The sequence below is a fragment of the Leptopilina heterotoma genome, unplaced genomic scaffold (genome assembly GCF_015476425.1).
Source record: "Leptopilina heterotoma isolate Lh14 unplaced genomic scaffold, ASM1547642v1 Lhet_57, whole genome shotgun sequence".
Classification (NCBI taxonomy): domain Eukaryota; kingdom Metazoa; phylum Arthropoda; class Insecta; order Hymenoptera; family Figitidae; genus Leptopilina; species Leptopilina heterotoma.
In genome coordinates this window covers 1,168,804-1,183,568 of record NW_025111127.1, presented here as the reverse complement: position 1 = coordinate 1,183,568, position 14,765 = coordinate 1,168,804, and the positions used below count along the sequence as shown (strand labels likewise).

General features: G+C 25.6%; 2 protein-coding genes across 6 annotated transcripts in view; one reads left to right on the top strand and one right to left on the bottom strand.

Moving 5' to 3' along the window:
- The window catches only part of LOC122508781 (zinc transporter 9), an 80,312-nt gene extending 74,784 nt beyond the window's left edge, over positions 1-5,528 (bottom strand). Inside the window, exons 1-4 of one of the 3 annotated variants that reach the window (XM_043622325.1) lie at positions 5,000-5,528; positions 4,421-4,926; positions 3,103-3,295; positions 2,500-2,582 (exon numbers count right to left, since the gene is read on the bottom strand). In XM_043622325.1, the coding sequence (XP_043478260.1) occupies positions 2,500-2,582; positions 3,103-3,295; positions 4,421-4,892 (748 nt within the window). In that variant the 5' untranslated portion in view covers positions 4,893-4,926; positions 5,000-5,528. The remainder of the gene's footprint in view (positions 1-2,499; positions 2,583-3,102; positions 3,296-4,420; positions 4,927-4,999) is intronic. The other 2 variants (XM_043622323.1, XM_043622324.1) reach the window with 2 other exon arrangements.
- A 113-nt stretch (positions 5,529-5,641) lies between these two features.
- Positions 5,642-13,537, top strand: LOC122508782 (protein YIPF1). Of its 3 annotated transcripts, none has more exons than XR_006302268.1 (5): positions 5,642-5,874; positions 8,272-8,657; positions 12,223-12,406; positions 12,612-12,864; positions 13,082-13,537. XR_006302268.1 is itself a non-coding variant. In XM_043622326.1 (4 exons), the coding sequence occupies exons 1-4, from the start codon at positions 5,676-5,678 to the stop codon at positions 12,794-12,796; spliced, it is 954 nt and encodes a 317-aa protein (XP_043478261.1). In that variant the 5' UTR covers positions 5,642-5,675; the 3' UTR covers positions 12,797-12,955. The 3 variants fall into 3 exon arrangements, 1 of the variants encoding a protein (XP_043478261.1); XR_006302267.1 differs by having other exon boundaries at positions 12,947-13,537; XM_043622326.1 differs by lacking the exon at positions 13,082-13,537 and having other exon boundaries at positions 12,612-12,955.
- The last annotated feature ends 1,228 nt before the right edge of the window (positions 13,538-14,765 follow it).

Sequence of the window (14,765 nt, the reverse complement as noted above, 5' to 3'; positions counted from 1 at the left end):
ATAAAAAAAAATCGGGTCCAAAGTTAAAAAAAATTAATTTTTTTTTACATTTCTTAAAAGTTGAAAGAAAACTAAAACTTAAAACTTTACAGATTGAGAAAAAAATATGTTTAACCGAATATTCAAGGTCATAGGTAAATCTTGCGTGGAATTGTCCATATATATATTGTATCAACTTCCTGGCCTCTTTGTATGCAGTCATTCAAGAAATGTAAAAAGCATGCAAGATTAGTTACAGTCGATCTATTTGGCATGCCCCCATGTTAGTCAACCGATATCACCGGCTTCATAGCAATTTGTAAAAAATTAACTACTGAGAATTCAAAACCCTTAGCAAAATTTGAAAGCAGATTTACAACCAGAGACCTGTCCCTGCTTTATGCTTTTTTGGAGCAAATAGAAGCAATAAAAATGTTCTTGTTAAATAAATTCTGAAATTGACTTGTGGAAAAATTAAAATTGTGACTTTTTCATGTGCTAACAAATGAAATATTTTTATAGATAATTTAAGTTACAATTTGTTTCTGAGTTGTTGTTTTAATCAATTTTGATAATTCAAAAAGAATTTTTAAAATATCATCAAAAAAAAAATTTTTTAATACTTTTTTTACCCATAAAGTAAAAAAACAGGGTAAAAAATGAGTTTCCTTTTCAAATAAAAGCAACTCGAAAAAAAATTTTTAATTAAATTATCTATAAAAATATTTGTGACATGAAAAAGTCACAATTTTTATTTTTCCACAAATCAATTTCAGAATTTGTTTAACAAGAACATTTTTATTGTTAATCTTTCTAGTGTTTACAAAAATCAATATTTTTCAATTTTTTTTCTTGATTTTAGTAGTGTTTTTGATACTTTTTCTTTGCAAAATGGAAAATTTGAAAAAAATTGGAAATTAACAAAATAACGGCCATTTTTCGAAAAATTGAAAAACTCATTTTTTATTTTTCTGAAAATTTTTTTGTGGTTACTAAATGAAAAAAGGAACCTTTTCCAATATGTTTTTTCCAAAAGGTTAATTTTAGAAATTAACTAAATGGCGGCCTTTTTTTAAAGAATCAAAAAAAAAGAAATGGTTGTACTGGTTGTTATTGTAGCTCATGGCAGAATCGTCAATAAAAAAATCAAATTTTATTTCAAAATGGACGACTTAATACAGGATAATTTTAAAAAAATGTTTACATTTTAATATGTATTTACTAAAATCTCCAAAAAGAAATCCTATTCCATTTTTTATTTTCTCAAAACAAATCACGAAAGATAGGTCTCTTTTTTTGACTCCAGAGTGGTGTTACCACTTAAAATTCTGTAACTCAGTAATTTTTGCACCAAATTGGACTTAGACTTCTTAAAATTTTCCAAATTTAACAAGGAATTTGACCATTATAGATAAATCTAATAGTGCCAACACTGTTTTCCTAAAAATGTCAAAATGATCCCCAATTGGATCAAAATGATCCAAAAATTGAGATCAAATTCTTATTTGATTCTCTTTTTGAGATCAATTTGTTGCAATTTGATCCTTTTTTAGTTAAGTGGTCCCTTTTCATGCGAACGTCCACATATAAACATGATAAACTTGCTTGTATCCTGGCTTATTTGCCGTCAACTAAATTTAATAATCTTTTATAAAATTAAATTTGTTAAAAAATATTTAAATTTGAAAGAAGTGGATATTTACAATTAATATCCGATGTCGAAAATGTACTGAAAATTTGTAATCCCAGTGTAAAAAAAATAAAATAGGGTAATGTCACCTTGAGTGGACCGCCTAAGCTTTTTTTCGAAAAAATTCTTTATGAAAGCAAATTAATCGGAGGTTTCTATTCCATGCTTTAGTTTAGATCCCTAGGTAAGTGCTTACACCATAATAGCTTTGTTTTATTTTTATTTGGAAAAAACAATTGACTTTAAAAAAATAGCTAATTTTTAATCACAAAAAAATTAATAAAGAACATAAAACATAGTTTCAAACCAATTTATTGTCAATTTATTTCCTTAAAAATGGTAAACTGACATTAAAAATATAAAAAACAGGCAGTCCTCTCATGGTTATAAACAGTGGTCCACTCATAGTGAAATACAACTTTTTATGGCAGCCACCACAATTTTTTTTTTTGAGTCAAAATTATCACTTAATTAAACTAAGACAATCAATTTCAATGTCCAAAGTAGTAGGAAAAAAATAAGTTACCTTTTAAAACTTAAATTTTACACTACTTTTACACTTCTGAATCACTTTACTCATTGTAAGAGCGACTTCTTTTTTGGTTTGTATTCTTAAAAATGCGTTACATCAAACAATAACGTACATGTTTATCGCGGAACTTAATTTCTTACGGTTTCTAGGTGCGGTGCTGCTATTCGTTTTATTTATTTCATGTTTCCGCTGTCAGATAACTTAAAAGCTCAGGTGGTCCACTCAAAGTGGCGGTCCACTCAATGTGACATTACCCTAGGTAATTAATTATGTAAAGAAAAATTTTAAATATATTTACTTTGCTGATAGGTTTTAATTTCAAGTTCCTTTTTCAGAAGTTCTTTTAGGAGGGCTTCTTGAGATCCCCAAACTGCTAATGCTCTGCAAATAAAAAAATACGTTTCTACCAATTAAATTTAACGATATAATTTATTCTAGTTATACATTTTGTATAATTATAAATATAGTATTAATATAAATTAAATTTTTCAATCGACTTAGATCTCAAAAAACTGTTTTGAATATTTTTGTAAAAACACTTTTTTGTATAATTTTAAAACACGAAAAGTATAGTTGAACTTGATAAATTAGATTCAAAAACTACTGATATCGTGTCCCCGATGAGACCTACCAATTTAAAATAAAATTCATCCCTAAAGTTCGTCAAAGTCTCAATATAATTATGAACATGTAATGTATATGTTACGGTAAATGTGCATATTTACCGGGTTATTTGGCGAATTTAAAAAATCTTTAATTGATTGGAAAAATTATGTACATTTCCGAGTAAACATACAGAAAAATGAAAAAATTGATTTTGAAAATTCTTATCTTAATAACAACTAATTTACTATGGAATTAAAAATGTTTTTTATTTATCGTTACTTATCATTGCGCTTACTTAGCTTCAACATCCTTTCTCCAGTAAACAGTGATTGGCGGCTCAAATTCATAAGGCGATCTCCTTTTTGTTTTCGGCAGTGATTCTAAGTCTGAGGGTTTCAGTAGAAAATCCGACATCGCTCTCACCGGTGTAATGAAATTTCGTTCTAGCGACGAAGCAGTCAAATCAAGTTTCACTCTCTTTTTTGTTCCTAAAGACAATACACTAAAGTTGAATATTTTACACTTTAAAAAGAAAAGAAAGATTACAATCGCTATAAAGCTGATGTTCTTAAAGTTTCGCTTTTTGGACTCGGAGTGATCGGTTTCTTCATGTTTTATAATAATTAAAAAGGATCGAGTGTTAAAATCATTATTTTATATATTATAAGAATATTGTTACTGTAACTTCTTCAAAATTATTTTTATATTCTATTATTATCTAAAATTTAAACTAAAATTCATTTCAAATCAATTTTTATTAGAAAATTCAACTAGATATTTAATTATTTGAAATTTAAATACAAAAATTAATAGCTTTTTGAATAATCGAATGTTTCTTAAAATTTAATTCTTATAAAGAATTTTATTAACAAGTTCTTAAATAATTAAATTCTTTTGGCGAATTTTAATAAAATTTTTTAGAATAGTTACATTTTTCAAGGAATTTGATTAGAATTGTATTAAAAATAATTGAAATTCTACAACGCTCTAATACTTTTAATATTCAATTATTATTTAAAATTTTAAATAAAAATTTATTTTAAAATCAAGTTTTACTAGAAAATTCTACGAGAATTCAATTTATTATTTAAATACAAAAAAATAATTTATTCAATAATCGAATGTTTCTTAAAATTAGGAATTTTATTATTTATGAAAATAATGGGATTTCAGTAAAATTTTCATTATTTATGAAAAAAATTAAATGTTTGCGTACAATTTTATTAAAATTCTTTTTAAATAATCGAATTCCTTTGGATATTTTTATTAAAATAGTAGATTCGTGGTAACTTTATAGTTTATGAGTCAAACAAAAAAGACACAATAATTCAGAATTTTCTTATGAATTCTAAAAATTTAATTTTTTTCAGTACTTTTAATAAAAATTCTTGACTTTTCCCTGAATAAATAAAAAAAATGTGAATTAAACAGTTTTGAGTTCTATTATTTTTAAAATTGCTTATTTTATTTTAAAAAGTGAGTGAGAAATCAGCCGCGCGCGAATTGATAGCTAGTAACATTAATAATATTTTTTTAGATTAATATAATTTTTGAATTATTTGAACAATAAAATGAAAACAAAATTAATCAAGAAAAATTAAAAGTATCTATACCTTTTTTCGGAACTGAATTATCATCCTTCGCTATTTCTTTTTCAGCAATTTTCTCTTCTTTTTTGTTGTCTTTAAGAAACTTTTCATTTTTCTTGACAATATCGTCCAAGCTTGCAACAACTTTTACTTCCAAGTCTCTTTCTTTGACTTTACCCAAGTTTTCCTTATCATGTTCAATTACTTTCTGCTTCAGAGGTTGTTCGACGATCTTCTCCGATTTTTCTTCAATTTTTCCTGCTATAAATCTCGCGGCTGATGAATAAATCCATCGTAGCTCGCCAATATTCCTGGCTGGCATTTTATTATTGACAATACTTTGTGCTTTTGATATAACGTGAACATATTTTGATGTGATAAAAATACTGGTGTGCTTTTTAGCCACTCCAATGTGCACAACGAATAATCGGTCTGTGCTGTGACAAACGACATTTTGTCGAATAAAACTTAGAAGACTGCAAGACCGATATAGCATTATTGTAATTCTGTAACAACAAATTACTATTCAACTAACATTAACTTAAAAAATGTATACAATTAAGAAAAAAGCTGGAAGGACAAATAGTTTTCAAAAATTCTAACCTCTATGTGTTCCTGTCCTCATTCGGGTATTTCCAGTGTCTATTATAGATTTGGCAGTTAATTAATAATATTTTTCTCTACATAGTTTATTTTTTATAAATGACATGATAGTTGACAAACAACATGATTATTATTCTAGTCTTTTACATAAAACTTATGACTTCCTTAAGGACAAAGCATGGCTGTCCTGTTGTATAAATAATATAGGTTTAAAAAACTACTTCTCACAATCAAAGCCAAATTAAAATATTGTGAATAGCGTGAAAAATAAATCTGTATTAATTTGAATTTGTCAAAAATTATTTTGATAAATGTTATAAAAGTAAAGCACTGAATAAAAGTTTGTTTTTAATTTTTAGTTATTTTAATCCGTCACAGATATCACTTCCGTTTTGTTCCTCAATATTTTCCACATTTTGTCGATATTTATTATTTATTCTTTAAAAGTAAATATACTGAATGTATTTTCAGCAATAATCTACCTGAAAGAAAATTTAGCAATGATATTTAATAATTATTATTACTATTAATGGTAAAAGTTACTTAAAAACACTATGGGTATATAGTATGCATAGAAAATTTGTTTATAGGTGCCACCACTGTCATTTTCTATTCTGTTGCGCAGTCGCGCTCAATCTAAAAGTGACAGGTGGCATTTAACATCATAACATCAAACATGGATGACAAGAAAAAGAATCCACCTGAAGCACAATTTATTTCTTTTCAAGATTATTCACCGATTCATCGATCAGGAGGTACAGGTCAAGCACAATTAGATATTGGAACTTCTGGTCATCAGCCTTATGTCAATTTCACAAATGATCCTACTGGAAATCAAATGGTTAGAGATCTTGAAGGAATGCCTAGCACAGAAGGTTCGAATATTTTATTTTCCTAATTTTCTATACAAGTTACAGTGTAAATAATGTTTTGTAATCAATTTTTCATATTAAAGAATTACGATTTACAGGTTATAAATATTATCCTTCTAAGAATATTGTTTCTGATTTCAAGTGTTTCAAAATACATACTTTGTGAAATATCCATTTAAATCATTATTAATAATTAATCAATATTTTATAACAAGAAAATTTAATAAATTATTCGTTAGAATAAATATTTATAAATTTTACAAAAATTTTCAGAGTTGTATTTGTTATAACTGAAATATAAGACAAATAGTTAAAATCCTAACCTAAAAATAAATTTTTATGACGTTCTGCCTATTTGGCCATGTAAAAAAATTGGTGTAGAATATTACTTAATTCAAATAAAATTTAGATCCTTAGTTATTTATTTCAAAACTATAATATTGCACAAACTTTTGGTTCCTTGAATAAATTCACTTAATTTATATAAAAATAAAAAGAGTTATATAAAGCTCAAAAATAATATCCTTGTTTAAAATATTTAGAAAGTCAAAGAAAAAATGAATATGGATATTTACAAATAAACAATAACAAAAATAAAATATCTTCAGATAAAAGCATTTATTCAATCGGAGTGTCTATTCGGCCAGTTAATTGTCAAAATAAGGTGGTTTAAATATTCTGCCAGTGAACTGGCAGAATAAGTTAGTTTTCTTATTTGGCCAGTGTATCTAAAAAAATATACAATTAATATCTAAATCAGGCCAAATAAAAAAGGGACTCTATTTGGCCAGTCAAAATAAACAGTTTTTAATATTTTAATATACGGGCAAGCTGACATTTTGATAAATTAAAAAAATAACTAAATATATGAAGTAGAGACAATTTAACAAAAAGGGTGCAAAAGGTGAAAAAGTAAAATCAGGGAAATGACAGAAAACAAATTTTTTTGGTGGGTAAATTAAGAAAATTGAGCCATTTTTCGATTTATTTTCAAAAATTGCGACTTTTTGACTTTTCTTCCAAATATTGCAACAAAATACCTCATCTTTTAGCATAAAATGCAAATTATTTTCATTTTATAGTGCGAAAAAAAACTATAACAAATTTTTCAAAATTTATTCTTGAATCATTTTTTAAAATAATTGAAATTTTGTAAAATTTAATTGAAAACAATTATTTCTTTCAAGTATTTTGTTACAATTTTTGAAAATTAACTTTTGAAGAATTTTCATTGTAAATTTTGAAAATAATTGAATTATCATAAATTTAATGAAAATTCTTTAAATGTAAATTTAAAAATGAAAATTAATGAAAAATAGCTTCTAATTTTTTAAAATTCAATATTTTCAATTAAGTACATATTTCTGAAAATTCAGATATATACAAAAAGTAATAACATTTTAGAATTATTTTTAACATTTTGGAGAAAACAATCAAGTTCAAAATTTTTAATTAAAATTCATCAAAAAATTAATTAGTTTTTTTTAAGTATACAAAATTTTTTTTAATAAATTCAATTATTTTTGAAAAATTATATTAAAATATTTTTAAAAACTAATTACCTATTAGAATTGTTTTATCATAATTTTTTAAGATTCAATTATCTTCGAAAAATGTAAATAAAAATTTATGAAAATTTACTTTTTGGACTTATTAAAAGTTTTGAGAAATCATGGTCCTGTTTATAATTAAAATTCTTCAAAAATTTGATCATTTTTATTTATATTTTTCAAAAATTCAATTATTTTTAATAGATTTTACCAAATTTTAATTATTTGGAAATTTTTTAAAATTGAAAAACTATTATCTTTAAAAATTATTTAAAAATATTTTTAAAAAATGAATAAATTGTAAGAATTTCTTTATAATTTTTTGAAAATATTATACCTTAATAACTTAAGAAAAAACTGTGGAGAGTTATAACTATCATAAAAAATTGAGTTTTATATTTAAATAATTGGATTCTAGAAGAACTTTTGGAAAATTATTTAAATTAATTGATTCAGAGATGAAGTTTAGTTGAAAATCGTAGAAAATAATTGAATTCAGGAAGAGTTATAATTGTAATTTTTAGAAATTATTAAAATTAATAAATTTTACTCATTTTCCGTAAACATTCATATTTTCCTGTAAAATGAATTTTGTCAGGGAAAGTAATTTTAATGTCAGTAAATTGTCAGGGAAATTGATAAACTGAAACTTGTGACCACCCTGAAGTCGTAATTATTGACAGTATTAAGATAAATAGTATACCTTTTTAAATTATTCCACTTTCAGTTAGTTAATAAAAATAAATTATTTTTATCAATACATACACTGGCAAAACAATCAATTCTATTTTCTTCTATCAATGCACTGGTTGAATAATTAAACTTTACAATAGTATAATTATACTTTCAGAACCGAAACAACGTAATTTTTGGACTGTGGAGTACTACCAAAAGTTTTTCAATGTTAATACCCAGGATGTTGTTGAGAGAATAAAGCGGTCAATGATTCCGCATTGGACAGATAATTACCTCAAAACCCATATAGAACCAAACCCAGATCTTTACGGGCCATTTTGGATTTGTGTCACGTTAGTTTTTTCAATAGCTGTGAGTGGAAATATAGCCAACTATTTCCAAACTGCAAATTCCGAAAAGTATCATTGGAAATACGATTTTCATGTCATATCCGGTGCATCCACATGTATTTTCTTATATGCTTGGTTGTTGCCTCTTGCACTCTGGGGTGCTCTAAAATGGACTGCAAATCAACCAAGTACACAAGGAGAATTAATTGAAGTAATTATTATTAATAATTATTGTAATAACCAAAAACGACATTTTTTTACTGTTTTCATGAATAAATGTCATTTTATGTTAATTATAGTATACAGTATAAATACTTTACACAGGGCTCAAACCAGTGAAAGTATTTCAAAATACGGATCATTTACGGACCAATTGCTGACAAAAATATAACCAGTCCGAGTCAAATAAAAGAACATTTTACTTAAAACTAGAAATTTAAATTTTCATAACTATAAAACATGAAGATATCGATAACTTCATGTGATCGATTTCTTCATGTTTTATAATAATTAAAGATGACCGAGTGATAAAATCATTATCAATTCAATTATTATTTTCAACAATTTTTAACTAAAATTCTTCTTAAAATCGATTATTTTTAATAATTTTCGAAAAAGTTCTTTGACAATTTTCAAATCCGCAATTAAACTTTCTAAAAAAAAAATTAATTCCACAGAATTGTTAGTTGAAAATGTGAAAAATTTTAATAAAATTTTTAAGAATAATTACATTTTTTCGAGGAATTTGATTAAAATTGTATTAAAAATAATTGAAATTCTGCAATGAGTTTTATTATTTATCAAAATAATTTAATTCCTAATAAGAATTTTATTATTTACCAAAATAATTGAATTCCTGTAAAAATTTTATTATTTATGAAAATAATTGAATGATTGCGAAGAAATTTATTTAAAAAATTGTAAATATAATGAAATTCTTGTGAAATTTTTATTATTTTTTGAAAATAATGAAATGTTTGTATAGAATTTTATTAAATTTTTTTTTTAAATAATTGAATTCTTTTGGAAAATTTTATTAGAATAGTAGATACCTATTAAAAATCATTGAATTGAGGAAAATTTTTGAAAATAATTGAAATTTTGAAAAGAGTTTCTTTAGAATTTTTGAAAATAATTGAATTTTGGAGAATAATTTTATTATTTCTACAGATAATTGAAATTTTGACGAGAATTTTAAAAAGATTTTGAACATAATTGAATTTTTGTGAAAAATTTTATTAAATTTGAAAATAATTGAATTTCTACAATCATTTGTAATTTCTCTAAAATTATCCAAATTATATTGTACAATTTACGGACTTTACGGACTTTTTTTTTAAAAAAACGGACTTTTACGGGATTTGCGGACCTAGTTCGAGCTCTGATGTGTATACAAAAAGTGCACTTTTATGCATAGTGTGCAGCAAAGTACACTTTTAATAAACCACTTCGTGCTGCATTTATGTCAAAGAAAAGTAACACTTTTCCAGCAGGGGTTACACAAAATTAATTAGAAAAAAGGTTGAAATTTTAATATTCTTCCTTTATGTTCTGTAGAATCGTAAGTTTGTGTTGTACAAAGAACTATTGTTTTAATAACAATTACAAGCTTTAAGGGGCACACCTAGTGTGAGTGACTGAAAAAAACGGTGATTTTTAGGAATTTTTTTCAGGGAAATTATTGCATCTAATTTTTTTTAAAGTTTTGTAGGGGAGAGGGCCCTAAGGTGGTCACCCATCTTTTGAACGACTGTAGATTTCAAATGGAATTATATATAAAGGTCAATAATACGGCGTTTGAAACTTTATCTTATTACCTAACTTCCTATCATAAAGTTTTTTTTATTTCATTAAGGTAGTAGTCGCGCTGCTGGCTCTGGCCAAAGGTTTACCGGGCCGCTTACTAGAGTGGGGCAGTGAGAGTGAGAGAGACAGTTTAACTCCCTACTCTATTTGTTCGTATGAAAATTCGTATAATTTAGTTATTTTTTTAACTTTCTATCAATATATTTATAGTTTGGTGCGGTCAAAAAATGTCATGTTTTTTCTATTTACTTGTTTCATCTAATTGAATACTTTGGTAGTTTTATTTCAAAATCTGACGATTAGTTATCATATAAATAATTATTAAACAAAATTAATACATGCATTGGGTGCTTCCTCCATGCAAAATGTATGAACTTTGAATTCATTTTTTGAAGCTTTGAAACGGTCAAAATTAATGAAATTGGTCTCATTCTGTAGATAAATACTTCAGGAATAAGTATGCAAAATTTGAAAAAAATCTGACGAAAACCATTTTACGCGACTAATACCTTAATAAAAAAAAAGTTATGGCACTTTTTAAAAAAAGTTGAAAATTCGACTTTTAAAAAAGTGGCCCCAAGGTGGTCACCATACAAAAATTCACTAAAAAAGTTTTAAAAAAATGTAAAAACGTATTATTAGGTTGTTTATTTAATATTAATTGTTTTTCAGGATCACAGAAACATATTACATGTTTTTTTTGCACTTTGTTCTTTCGTCAAAAATGATACTTTTTGTGTATGTATTAGACAGGTAAAATTTTGAAAATAATTCTATTTCATTATTATTCATCATAAAACTTAAAAATTGATAAAATTCACATTCACAGTGATAAATGTTGATAAATATAGCGTATAAAAACATTTTTATAAAAAATCAAAAGTGACCACCTTGTGGCCAAAAAAGTGTCCTCCTTAGGGCCAAGACACAATTTTTTAAACGTTAATGAAAAAAATTTTTAAAGCACAATATTAATTATATTTATTTGAAATATTATTGTACGATATATAAAGATAATTTTAACGATTTTTACTAATTTAAAATGGTTAATTTCGATGATTTTAACACCCTGAGAAAAAAATTTCTCGATCATTTAAAAACAGAAATTTTACGACGTTCACGTTACAAAGAGACTCATACGACTATTTACCTCAAAACTTTACTAAAATCTTTGTCTTCTCAAATAATAACAATAACAAAAAACATTTGAAGATATTAACTAATATACAAAAATTTTCTTAGGGTGACCACCTTAGGGCCCTGACCACCTTGGGGCCCTCTCCCCTACATGTATATTTGTATAAATAGTGAACATTTTGTAATTTTTTAAAAGAAAAATATCTTTTTTTAAAAAAGTTATTCGCTATCTCCTGAGTATCCGAAAAAAAAGTTCTCCCACTGCTGCAGTGATTGCGGCCTTCTCAGTGACCTAAATCAAAAAAACCAAAAAGATTATTAAACTAGAAGATATTTGCCATACTATGACCCTCGGACGAAAAAAAATATTGAATTGCAACAAAATGGCGGAGTTTTGAAAAAAGCTTATAAATTTCGCCTAAAAAATCCGATAGTTTTTGGCATCCCAAAATTTTATTTTTCATCCAAAAAAAAAAAACTGGAGCCTCATAGTATGGCAAATATCTTCTAGTTTAATAATCTTTTTGGTTTTTTTTGATTTCAGTCACTCAGAAGGCCGCAATAACTGCAGCAGTGGAGAAACTGGTTTTTTTTGGATATAGCGAATAACTCTTTAAAAAAAAGATATTTTTCTTTGCAAAAATTACAAAATGTTTACTATTTATACAAATATACATGTACAAAACTTTAAAAAAAATTAGATGCAATAATTTCCCTGAAAAAAATTTCTAAAAATCGACGTTTTTTTCAGTCACTCACACTAGGTGTGCCCCTTAAAATTTATTTTATTCACAATTACATTATTGGTATAAAAATGGAATTTTCTTTTCTAGGAAACTGCACAAATTCCAGGTCTTTTACAACTGTTATGCCTCTACGGCTATTCCTTGTCAATTTATGTGCCAGTCGCTTTTCTTTGGACAATACAGTATAGCTGGTTACAATGGGGTTTAGTAATTGCTGCTACAGTATTATCTGGTGGAGTCTTACTTCTATCACTTCTTCCAGTTGTGTCTGGTAAGCAATATAAACATAAAGTAATATTTCTAATCATTTCATTATTTATTTAATAACTTAACTCATATTTGAAAATAATTTAAAAATTTTTTCATTCAAAAAAAGTCTTCATTGAAATAATTTTAAACTCAAATGTAGACAAGGATATTTTCTGAAATTTTGAAAAAGAAAGAAAAATAAAATTGATGTATTTTTCAACTTTCAGGAAAACATAAATATATTTACGTCTCTATAATCTTGGGCTTGCACCTTCTATTAGCGGCTGGCTTTATGCTCTATTTCTTTCACGTACCAACGAAAAATGTAACAGAAGATATTGCGACGGCAGCCCCAAAAGTTTTGACACAAGTCACAAAAATGATTGCCACGCCAACCAACACCACACATTGAATATTTATATAAAAATTCTTAAAGTTGACTAGCCTAAATATTAAGAATTATGCAAAAACTTAATTAAGGTATTTGCATTCATCAATTGTATAAACAATTTATTATTTATATGAATTCTTATTTAGAAAACATAAAGTTCTTTATTTGCAGATTATTCTATATGAAAAGTGTGATTCTTTGCTTAGTTTACAATTTTCAGTCCAATATAAAATTAAAAAATTAATTGCATAAACTGGAATATATCTATAAGGAGGTTCTTATTTTGTGAAAGTTGGAATTTTTTAGGTCGCCTGCTGAAATTCATTTTAGAATGTGAAGAAATGAGCTGTGCACAAGAACAGTCCATTTGCTAAATATTGACCCGTGCCATAGATGGATTAAAGTTTAAATGGAATTTAAGTTTATTGACATTTTTTGACAGTTGTCAAATGACAAAATGTATTAAATTCCTATATGGGTGATTCTCCTGAAAGTGGGCAATTTCATGTCTTTGACTTATATCTTCTAAATAACTTAACATTTAAATATTAACATTGGACAAACATATTATTTAAACATCACTTATTATACCCTTTATAAAAAACGATAATTTTTTAACACAAATTTAGTGGAAAACAACATTTAACAGCTGGAAAACAGCAATTCAATATGTCTTAACCTCTGAGTACCAAACTTTAAAGTACTATTACTTATAAAAAAAGAACTATCTTTAATTATTCAATAAATATTATGAAAGATTAACTCAAAAGCTTCAATTTTTATCGATGAAATTTTTTAATACATCAATATAGTTATTGATAATTATTAAAATATAAGTGTCTTTAAAAATCTCCATGCTGGCACGACAAAGGATAAACGTGTATAAATGAACTATAAGACATGCACTTTTTATATCAAAATCAATTGGAAATTAAAGAAAAAACATGTCACTTTTCAAATCTCCAAGAGAAATTGGAAAATAAATTATATTTTTCATATTTTTAAGAAAAAACACTAGAAAAACACTGCGTATTTTTATTCATTCCTTTGTCGTGCGCTGTCATAACTTTAATATTTTAATATAAATATCAATAAAAAACGGATGAAAACTTACAGTTTGGTAGGACAAAAGTGTATACCTAGCCATTTTTTTATTTACTTTTGTTTAAAATATGTATTAATGGATTTTGTACAAATTTCCATTGTCGTGGAGTCCTTTGTCGTGTCAAAACATTTGCACGTGGTAGGTGCGAAACAAGTAAAAAGTGTGCCCGTGCCTAAAACTTTTTTTAAAATAGGTAATAAAGTTGAAATTTTTCTAATCTTTTCATATATTTTTAAATATAATTTTAAAAATAATAAAAATAAGTCATTTAATTGAATTAATAATACCTATATAGAAGAAATATGAATTTCAGTGCCCCTCGATGATACGCCTCTGATGAGGTTAGTTTTCATGTTTACTTTTCACATCTCATTTCAATTACGCGAAAAGTGCTAATTATACGAAAACTAATGTTTATTAATAAATGTAATTTAAAATAAATATAGTTGATATGGATTGTCTAACATAAAAGAATAATTAAACAAACAGAAAAAAGCAAATGTCGAAAAAGAGCGACGTGAAAAAATTCAAAATGATCCTGGTGAAATTTAAATAATTTTAATATTTTTAAACTTTAAATAGTTTTGTAGCGTACCTACTTCAAATATAGTTTATTTAAATACCAATGAATAGTAATTAATAAAAGAAAGTTCAATTTTTAAACATTAAAAAAAAAAATTTTATCAACTTAAAAGTGACCGGTTTTTGGAGAATCACCCATATATGAACTGAATTTTCTCAAAAAACCGTTATACTCTTGGAAATGAATGTAAAACTTGCTTCCTCTTTACGATCTGCAAAAAAATTTTCTTCCTCGTGAAGGAAGCATTAAAGACAAGTATATTTAATTTTGCTTCCTCTTAAAGGAAGCTTTATATTGATGTC